Consider the following 10,014-nt stretch of genomic DNA (forward strand, 5'->3'; position numbering starts at 1 on the left):
CTCTGCGTGCGGTCGTCGTAGGCGGCGTCCCACCGCCGCAGGAGCTCGGCCAGCACCGGGTGCTCGGCCGCATATGCGCCGGCGGCCAAGTCGCGCTGCACCGCGCACCGCAGGGCCTCGCGCCGGTACCGCACCGCGTGTCGTATGCCGAAGCCGTACTCGGCCGCGTCCTCGAACAGGGAGTGGCCCCAGGCCGGGCCGTGCCCCCGCTCGTTGGTCGTGTAGGCGCTCCACGGGAACATGCCGCCCCACACGATCGAGCAGCCGGTCGCGTTGGCGATGTAGAGCTCGTCGCCGAACAACTGCGTGAGCAGCTTCACGACGGGCGTCTCGCCGCAGCCGGCGCACGCGCCGCTGAACTCGAGGCAGGGCTTGGCGAACTGGCTGCCCTTGAGCGACTCCTTGGGGTAGACCTCGCTGCGGATCGGGAGGCGCTCGGCGGCAAAGTCCCACAGGCGGGCCTGGCCGCGGTCGAGCGCGTCGACAAAGGGCACCTGCGCGAGGGACTGCGTGGGGCAGGCCTTGACGCACACGTCGCAGCCGGTGCAGTCGTAGGGCGACACCTGCACCCGGTACTGGTAGCTCTTGCCGGCCTTGCCCACCGCCTTCCGCCCCTCCCACCCCTCTGGCGCCGATCCCGCTGTGTCGCGACATCCACCCATCATGACGTCAGCCGTGTGTCGTTGGTCGTGTGCGTGTGTGTGCGCGCGCTCGCGTGTGTGTGTGTGTGCGTGTGCGCGTTACCTTCTTCTTGGGTGAAGAGGAAGGGGCGGATGGCGGCGTGCGGGCAGAGGGCGGAGCAGAGGTTGCACTGGGTGCAGGTGTCGGGGTTGGTCCACTGGGCCACGGCCGGGGCGATGCCGCGCTTCTCGTACTTGGAGGTGCCCGACGGCATCGCGCCGCGCGGGTCGAACGCGCTCACCGGCAGGCTGTCTCCCTCCATCCGCTGCGTCGGGCGGAGCACCTTGCGCAGCTGCTCGGGCGCGTCGGCAGGGTCGGGAACGATGTAGTCGGCCACGTCGTCCCGGCACTCGGCCCACGCGTCGGGGTAGGCCACCTCGACCGTGCGCGCGAGGCCCTGGTCCAGCGCGGCGTAGTTGCGCTCGAGCACGTCGCGTCCCTTGCGCGCGTACTGGGCGTCGATCACCCGGCGCAGCTCGGCGCGCGCGACGTCGAGCGGGAGCACCTCGGAGGCCTTGAAGAAGGCGGCCTGCATGACCATGTTGATCCGCCCGCGCAGGCCGGCCTCGTGGGCGATGGCCGTCGCGTCGACGTTGATGAGCCGCGCCTTGCGCCGGGCGATGCGGCGCTTGACAAAGTCCGGCAGCATGCGGTCGAGGTGGGCCACGTCGTTCCACGGGCTGTTGAGGATGACCGTGCCACCCTCCTTGAGCGGGCCAAGAAGGGAGGGGAACTTCTTGAGGTAGGGCGTCGTGTGGACGGCGATCAGGTCCGCGTTCTGCACCTGGTAGGTGCTGTTGATCGGCTTCTCCCCGAACCGGAGGTGCGACACTGTCACGCCGCCGCTCTTGTGTGCCGAGTACGCGAAATAGCCCTGACCATACCTGTGGTACTCGCATGCGTGTGTGCGTGTGCGTGTGCGTGTGCGATCGAGGTTAGTTGAGGCTTGAGGAACGAGCGTTCCAGAGTGTCGTACATGTTGGAGTTCTCGACGATGAGCTTGATGGCCTCTTCGTTGGCGCCGACCGTGCCATCGCCACCGATGCCCCAGAAGATGGACTGCTTGGTGCCCGCAGGCAGCTACAAACAACGAGCGTCAGGTCACATGCGTGTCATGTGCGTGTGCAGTCTTGCGTGCGCTTGCGCGCGTCGTGTGTGCGGTGGTGCATGGTGCGTACAGTGTCCGGCTCTTCAGTGACGGTGAGCGACTTGTGCGTGACGTCGTCCTTGATGCCCACCACGAAGTTGTGGAGGGGTTGGTCCTGCTTGAGGTTCTCAAATATGGCCAGGGCCATGCCGGGCGTGAAGTCCTTGCTGCCCAGGCCGTAGCGGCCGTTGACCAGCTGCACGTCGCGGCGGCCGCCCATCATGAGCGACGTGCACACCTCCTGGAACAGCGGGCCGCCGCTGGCCAGGTAGTCGCGCACGCGGTCGATCACCGCCACCTTCTCCACACTCTTCGGCAGCGCGTCGACCAGGTGCTTGATGGAGAAGGGTCGCCACAGCCGCACCTTGATCAAGCCCACCCGCTCGCCCTGCGCGTTGCGGTGGTTGACGGCCTCCTCGACTGTCGACACGCTGCTGCCGCAGGCGACGATGACGTGGCGCGGCTCCGGGTGGCCGTGGTAGTCGAACAGGCCGTACTTGCGGCCCGTCAGCTTGTGGACTTCGTCCAGGTAGCCCTCGACCACCGGCAGCACGCCGTCGAGGATCGTGTTGGCGGCCTCGACCTGCTGGAAGTAGTGCTCGGGGCCGTCGATGAGCCCGCGCAGGTTGGGCGTCTCCGGGTTCATGCCCCGCCTGCGGAACTGCTCCAGTGCCTCCTCGTCCAGCAGCTTGCGCATGTCCTCGTACTTGATCGGCTCCACCGTGTTGATCTGCACCAGAGAAACACCATCAATACCATCGCACACGCACACACGACCGCACACGCACGACCACACATGCACGACCGCACACTATGCGTCGTGTACCTCGTGCGAGGTGCGGAATCCGTCGAAGAAGTGGACGAAGGGGACGGAGGACCTGATGCTGGAGAGGTGGGCCACCAGGGCGAGGTCCATGGCCTCCTGCGGCGAGGCCGAGGCGAGCATGGCCACGCCGGTCTGCTTGACCGCCATCACGTCCGAGTGGTCACCGTAGATGCTCAGGCCCTGGCCCGAGATGGCGCGCGCCGTGACGTGGAACACGGCCGGCATGAGCTCGCCGGCCACGCGGTACAGGTTGGGGATCATCAGCAGCAGGCCCTGCGAGGCCGTGAACGTCGACACCAACGCGCCTCCCACCGCCGCGCCGTGCAGCGTGCCCGCCGCGCCCATCTCTGACTGTTGGAAGAAACAGAAAAAGTCAGCGTAAGCGAGTCTATCACATTTCATAACATACAACATAACCACACGACCCTGTACGTGTAGATGTCATGTGTCTGCGCGTAGAGGGAGAAGAGTACCTGCATCTCGATGACCCGCGGCGTGTTGCCGAAGGCATTGAGCCGTCCCTCGGCCGACCACTTGTCGGCCAGCTCGCCCATTTGCGAGGAGGGCGTGATGGGGTAGATGGCGTGGATGTCTGTGTGCAGCGGTGCAGAGGGAATAAGAAATAAACAAATAAAAACATAAATATAAATACAAATATAATAGTACATACCAGAGAGGCCGTAGGCCACGTGTGCGGCGGCCGTGTTGCCGTCCATGGGCACTGCGCCGTGCAGCCTGCGTAACGGCCCCGCAGTCCATCGGGGTGTGGACAGCGCTCGCAGGGTGCCTGTGGGTGGGCGTCAGAGTGCACCGGGGGGGGGGGAGCAATCGAATTGCTGAGGCGTAGAAAAGTACCAGCACTGCTGAGAGGGAATGTGCGCTGGGCCACGATAGGCCTCGTATGTCGTGCGAACAGGCGGTTCATGCTGTTCTAGTACTCTTTAATCTTAAGAGGGGGGGGGGCGAGAGGGCGCAGCTGCGGATGCAAGCAGTCAGTGCTGGAGGATGGGAGGTGTTGAGAGGTCTTCCGCTTGAAGACTTTGTAGCCGTGGGTGGCCGACATGAAGCGGCCTGGTTGTTGGCGCTGTTGCATGAAGGTCGTGGAATTGGCGGGAATGGTAGCGGAAAACTCCACCAGTTCTGCGCGAACACCGCCCAAATTGTTTTCTTGATGTCATTTGCGATTGGCTCAAGCGTCACCAACCATCTTCTTCGTGGTTGGGCTCACTCACAGACGTCTGAGCTTGACCCCAGTTGCAGGGCGTAGCTTTTTCAAGAGAGTGTGGCGCGGCTGAGGTGGGCCTTGTGGGCTTCCGCGCGGAGGAACTGGGCCGTCTCAGCGCCCGTGCGAGCCACCAGCCGTGCGAACGCTCCCTCCTCCTGCTTGGCCAAGAGCTCCCACGGCGTCCCGTACTCCACCACCTCTCCCTCTTCCATCACCTGATTGGTGCACAAACAACAAGACCAGCATCAGCTCCATGACTAAAGAGCGGGGCTGGTAGTGGTTGTGGTTGTACCAGGATGCGGTCGAGGTCAATGACGGTGTGGAGTCGGTGGGCGATCACCACCACGGTGCGCCCGCCGAACTCGCGCCGCAGCGTCTCCTGGATCGCCCGGTCGGTCTTGTTGTCCACGCTCGCCGTCGCCTCGTCCAGGATCAGCACCCGGCTGTCCCGCCGCAGCAGCGCCCGCGCCATGCACACCAGTTGCCGCTGGCCCACCGACAGGTTGGCCCCGTTGGTCTCCACCTTGGTGGCCAGACCGAGTGGCAGACTCTGCACAAAGTCGCGCAGGTGCACCTTGTCGAGCGCATGCCACAGGGAGGCGTCGTGGTCGTCAGAGAGGTCCCCGTCGCCAGCCGCGGCGTAGGCGGCAAAGGGGTCGATGTTGGAGCGGATGGTGCCCGAGAACAGCACCGGGTCCTGCGGGATGATCGACAGTGCCGACCTCACCTGATGATTCGGCAGTGTGACAATATATTAGTGAGTCATCAAGACAAGACCGCCCAGCCAGAAAGAGCAGAGCGGCACCTGGTGGAGCCCGAGGGTGCTGATGTCTCGGCCGTCGATGCAGATGGCACCGTCGTCGAGTTCGACCAGGCGGAAGAGGGCGTTGATCAGCGACGACTTGCCCGCCCCGGTCCTCCCCACCACGCCCACTGTGCGTGTTGCCCAGCCCCCAACGCGGTGAGGCTCTCACATACGTGTCGGCAGGCCCTGCCAAACCAGAGCTACGTAGTACATACCTTTGTGTCGGGCTTCGATGGTGAGGTTGATGCCCTTGAGCACGGGCGTCAGGTCGTGGCGATAGCGCATCCACGCGTTCCTAAACTCGATGCGACCTTCGGTAGGCCACGCGGCCTCGCTGGTGTCGTCATGGGTATCCGCCTCGTGGTAGTGATGGCCTTCCTCCAGATCCTCCCGAGAGTCAAAGAAGTGCCTGTGGTCGTCATCGGCGTCGCCCGCGATCAGCCGTTTGTGCCGCGCGTCCCAGCGCTGGCCCTCGGCGAGCACAAGCGGGGCCTCGGGCGCGGTGTTGTTGGTGTAGTGGAGGATGCGCTCCACTCGGTTCATGTTGGACTCCAGCATGGTGCCCGATCGCACGAACCAGCCCAGATCTGAACACAAATCCACACCATCAACTCACTTCTCTTTCTCTCTCTGAGCCAAGGGGTGCCGTACTTTCGGTGATGCTGCCCGCCAGTGCCAGGACTAGTCCGACAAAGCCGCTGCTCACCGAACCCTTGGTGATCAGGCTCAGCACGCAGATGGCCACCACAATTGCCGCCCCGATCGCGTCCACTCGCAGAGCCAGCCAACTGACAGTGCGCGTACACCGCACACACCACACAAAGATGGTAATCTGCGAGTAACAGGTCGCGGGGCAGAATACGGCGTGTGGGTGTACCGGTGGGAGGTCGAATAGCAGAAGTAGGCTCGCAGGTTGGTGATGAGCAGGCCCTCATTCTCCTTCTTCAATAGGTGCTGGAAGCCGAAGGCTCGTATGGTGTCCAGACCCTCCAGAGTTTCCGAGTAGTGCGCGTAGATCGGTGCGCTAGTCAATGACTCCAGCCTGCCCAGCTCTATGTGGATGTGCGTGTGTGCGTGTGCGTGTGCGTGTGCAGTGGGTGTATGATCAATCCTCTGTGACAGTCACTCCATGCCGGTAGAGCAGTTGCAGTGGTACCACGGGAGGCCTTGCGGTAGTTCTGCATGACCCACCAGTAGACCGCCATGACGGGGACCGCGGGCACGAGGAACCACGGCAGCACGCCGCAGATCACCGCCAGCGTGGCCACCGATGAGAACAGGCACAGGAAGAAGTCCGATACCATGTCGGGGATCTCGCTGTCCACCGTGCCCTGGTCCTTCGAGAACCGCGTCACGATGCGACCCGTGGGCGTGGCGAAGAAGAATGACATGGGCGCACGAATGACCGCCTCCAGGAGGCGATCGTGCAGCTGGCGAGCGCAGTCGAGTGCGCTCTTGAACCATGCGAACTGCCTCACGAGCGCCACCACGCTCGCCGCCATGCCCGCCTGACATGCATTCATGGCCTTCGGTGAGCCCAATAAACGAGACACAGGCGGGTGGGTGCCCGTACCCCGAGGTAGATGCAGAGGTACAGGGTGGTGTCGGCCTCCTGTGCGTGATTGGACCAGTGGGCCAGCCACAGGTTCACGAACTGCGTCGCTCCCTGTTGTTTGTCGTTTGTTGCTTAACACACGAAACAAAGCAGAGCTGCTTCGGTGGAAGCGGTTGGTGGGGGCTTGGTGGGCGGACGAACCTCGAGACAGAGGGAAACGACGAAGAGGAACAGGAGGAAGGGCACGCCACCACATCCCAGCAGATATTCACCGTAGACCCTCCATTCCACAGCGCCCGTCTTCCGCTCCTCGTCGTCGATCAGCTTGCCCTTTTGCATCATCTCCTTATCATCCGATGCCGCCGAATGGACGTCGCCCTCGTCAACGATGTCATCGCCAGGGCCTTCGACCTCATCATGACCGCCGGCCATCATAGCTCGCTCATCCTCATCCTCGTTCTCGTTGTCTGCGCCTAGCTTCTTCTTCTCGAGCAGCCCCACGAAGTCGACTCCCTGCTCGACCAGCTACGAGCCACAAGGTGGATGGGTCGTGAGACTTCTTACTCAGGTCAAGGAAGGGGCGCAGAGGCGCGGAAACCTGGTGGTAGGTTCCCGAGGCTTGCACGGCGCCGTCGTGCATGATCAAGATGCGGTCCACGTGCGGCAGGTACTGCAGCTGATGCGTGGCCAACACTCGCGTCACGCCCTTGAGCTTGCCCGCGATGCACTCGAAGAATCTGTGGCCACCACCACCGCAATTTGGACGGAGAGTTTGTGCGTGAGCGACTAGAGCAAGACTGTATGGCAAGAATGCTGAAGGCGGCGGGTGGCGCACATGTGTTGCCCGACGTGGGCGTCCACGGCTGACAGCACGTCGTCCATCAACACGATCCTCGTACTGATGGAGTCGTTATGGCACAGACACGAGGAGTAGACAGCTCTGGCGAGAGAGATGCGCTGCTTCTGACCTCCGCTCAGGTTGACTCCCTTCTCGCCGATCTCCGTCAAGTCGCCCGCTGGAAAGTGAGAGTGATTCTTAGTTTACGCGAGAGGCGGGCCAAGGAAGCTAAGTGTCTCGTACCGGGCAAAATGCGAAGGTCTTCGGAGAGAGCGCACACCCGAATGACGTCGCGGTAGAGCTTAAGGTCAAAGGGCTGGTTGAACACAATGTTATCCTTGACCGTGGCGTTTCTGATCCACGCGCTGTGTTTTGCACGACACAAGCGCACCCCGAGTTTTGAGCTTCTCGTCACAGAAAAAGCAGAGGGGGAAGGGGGTATCTGTACCGCTGGCTTGCGTAGCTGATGTCCAGCTCAGCGCCACGGGTCATGCGACCGGCGGTGCGCTTCATCTCGCCCAGCATGCAGTTGAGCATGGACGTTTTGCCGCTGCCCACCGGACCCACGATGGCTACCAGTTCGCCATGCATCACCTCCACGTTGATCCCTTGCAGCTGGAACGACGCCGCAGCTTTCTGGTCTTCCGCCTCTGCCTCGGCCGACAGCAATTCTTGTACTTCGCTTGAATCAATGTCTGCTTGAATTGGTCGGTCGAGGAGAGGCCTGCTATCGTCGTTATCTTCTTCGCCTTCGTTATTGTCGTGTTCGTCTTCTTCCTCGAATTGTTCCCACTCGAAGCGCCCGTCCTCGATGCAGATCGCGGAGTCTGCTATGCGGCCGTCCTGATCGGGAGTGGTCGTGTCGGCGAGTTCAGGCAGTCGCAGGAACTTGTTGAGCCTCTTTAGCGACGTGTTTCCATCGGCCAACCAGGAGAGCATATTGGGAAACTGTCACACCGTCGCGAGTGACAACCAGAACGGAAAAGAAGACTACACTCTGCTGAAGAAGGAGAGGGGAGCGAGTACATCGAGGACGACCATCGAGAGCGATGCGAAGATGGAGAGCGCAGGAAAGATCTGGCTGGCGGAGAGTGTGTTCCCGAGAAGCACGTACACAGTGAATGTGCTCACAGAAATGAGCGTTGATAACGATAGCCTAATGAAGTGGTTATTGCGCTTGGTTAGAAATATTCCCGATGGGTGTGTACGTGGGCAAGGCGTACAGAAGAAACATGAAGAGGGCCACGGTGTAGAGAAGCCTCTTGACCTGAGACACCTCTCTGGCGCGTACTTCGCTGATCTGTTGTATAACCCTGTGCTCCCAACAGAATAGCTTAACTATGGACACGCCCTAATGCATGTCTTCGTCAGTATGGGAGTCTGTGTAGATGTGATGTAAAAAGAGGGTACATACTTGAAGCACTTCCGTGAGCTTCTTGATACGTTCGTCCCGCAACCTCATGATTGCCGCCGTCGCCGTTCCGAAACCGCTGGAAATCAACGTGTCAGACCAGCAGTAAATGAAACTACTTGTGGAGGTGAAGTGTTGCACGGACCTGCAGATCACATAGATGATCGGCGTCATGACGGCCACGATAGCCACCAGGACCAGTGAAGAAACGCCGAGCCATTTATACAAGAGAAAGAGCGACACTGCAGACGCGAGTGGGAAACGATGGTGAGAACCTCCAACAATCACCAACTTAAGTTCGAGACAGTTGGGAGGTACAAATGAACTGCGGCGGCTGGCTCACGGCCCGGTGCACGAACCAGGCAACCTTTCCAGCCTGGTAAACGGCGACAGACAACAGGTTGATACTGTGACGGAGAAAGGTGGGTGGGGACGTACAGTGGCCGAGTCGACATTCATCAAGTTAGTCGCGTTGCCCTTGGAGACGCGCTGAAGCCTGAGGCTCTTGCGGTAGACCATGGCCTGCAGCATCGACGATATCTGTTGAGTCGGTTTTGGATGATGACGACGACATCCCAGATCGGTGTTGAGTCAGTCTGAGTGAAAATCAGCGGTGAAGTCATGGGGGATCATTCGCACGTTCATGCCCACTCGCACGGAGGCGTAGTACCACCTCGCACGGAATACCACACGAGCAGCGAGGATACAGAGCACCAGCAGCACGTACATGAGACCTTCCCACCATTCAGCGTCCTGCACGCCCACACCAGCAAGTTAGGGCCAGCACGCACAGACTCTCGGGAAAGGGATGTCGGACCTTGGCGGACACAAACACGATGATCCAGGAGAACACGATGGGCAGGGCCACCTCGCACAAGCTGGCGATCAGTGAGCACAGGCACACGAACGAGTAATCCACCCAGACGATGGCCCAAATTGCTCTGCCACAGCACCAAGCTGATGGTTAGCAGTCAAGCGTACGCTCCGGCGCCGGCGGGCGTTCACATGTCGAGGCGTACCGGATCAACATCCAATAGGATTCGCTCATGTGCTTTCTTCGCATCCACTCGTGCTTCAGTTTGCGTTCCAGTGCCACGGGATTGTCCCGCGGTGCAATGTCGAACAAGTCGGTCATCTCTAGTGGTCTCACCGCCCCCACTGATTGATTCACATGTCGGGGTTGGACCATTAGTTAGCTCCGACAAGACTCCGCCATTGTATCCGCAGTACTTACGCCTGATCAACGGCGTCATCCAGGAGTAGAGCAAGCGGGAGACCAGTGACGCCTCCAGCTCCGGCAGAGGCCTAACACTGGCCTTCGTTGCGGGAGACATGTCGTCCTGGCCAATGATCAGTCAGCCCGCAACACAGCAAAAGCAACAAGCGAAAACAAGCGTACTGCTATTGGCTCCTCCATTACTGTACGCTGGTAAAAGTGGTGATTGGCGTCGCTAACAGCCGGCTAATGGTGGGGTTGGTGTCGACACCAAGTGGAGAAGTTTCTTGGATAGGGTTCTCGATGTGCC

The 10,014-nt window shown here is 61.0% G+C and overlaps 3 protein-coding genes across 3 annotated transcripts in view; all 3 read right to left on the reverse strand.

Annotated features, from left to right (window-relative positions):
- The window catches only part of ACA1_210530 (pyruvate:ferredoxin (flavodoxin) oxidoreductase), a gene marked incomplete at both ends in the record, with an annotated part of 4,151 nt that extends 572 nt beyond the window's left edge, over positions 1 to 3,579 (reverse strand). The window contains 9 exons of the mRNA XM_004336946.1: positions 57 to 494; positions 534 to 640; positions 745 to 1,565; positions 1,658 to 1,761; positions 1,860 to 2,558; positions 2,655 to 3,005; positions 3,128 to 3,246; positions 3,325 to 3,441; positions 3,510 to 3,579. Coding sequence (XP_004336994.1) covers positions 57 to 494; positions 534 to 640; positions 745 to 1,565; positions 1,658 to 1,761; positions 1,860 to 2,558; positions 2,655 to 3,005; positions 3,128 to 3,246; positions 3,325 to 3,441; positions 3,510 to 3,579 — 2,826 coding nt within the window. The remainder of the gene's footprint in view (positions 1 to 56; positions 495 to 533; positions 641 to 744; positions 1,566 to 1,657; positions 1,762 to 1,859; positions 2,559 to 2,654; positions 3,006 to 3,127; positions 3,247 to 3,324; positions 3,442 to 3,509) is intronic.
- A 347-nt stretch (positions 3,580 to 3,926) lies between these two features.
- Positions 3,927 to 8,016, reverse strand: ACA1_210540 (ABC transporter, ATPbinding domain containing protein; the record flags this gene model as incomplete). The annotated part of the gene is made up of 13 exons (XM_004336947.1): positions 3,927 to 4,094; positions 4,172 to 4,606; positions 4,685 to 4,812; positions 4,900 to 5,271; positions 5,336 to 5,472; positions 5,562 to 5,736; positions 5,841 to 6,210; positions 6,258 to 6,350; positions 6,441 to 6,752; positions 6,838 to 6,976; positions 7,075 to 7,255; positions 7,321 to 7,442; positions 7,526 to 8,016. The coding sequence occupies 13 exons, from the start codon at positions 8,014 to 8,016 to the stop codon at positions 3,927 to 3,929; spliced, it is 3,123 nt and encodes a 1,040-aa protein (XP_004336995.1).
- A 764-nt stretch (positions 8,017 to 8,780) lies between these two features.
- Positions 8,781 to 9,623, reverse strand: ACA1_210550 (uncharacterized protein; the record flags this gene model as incomplete). Its single annotated transcript, XM_004336948.1, has 5 exons — positions 8,781 to 8,864; positions 8,927 to 9,028; positions 9,128 to 9,241; positions 9,306 to 9,429; positions 9,508 to 9,623. 5 exons carry the CDS (start codon positions 9,621 to 9,623, stop codon positions 8,781 to 8,783), a joined length of 540 nt encoding a protein of 179 aa, XP_004336996.1.
- Positions 9,624 to 10,014: the final 391 nt, after the last annotated feature.

Source organism: Acanthamoeba castellanii (assembly GCF_000313135.1).
Source record: "Acanthamoeba castellanii str. Neff unplaced genomic scaffold scf7180000084758, whole genome shotgun sequence".
Lineage (NCBI taxonomy): Eukaryota > Discosea > Longamoebia > Acanthamoebidae > Acanthamoeba > Acanthamoeba castellanii.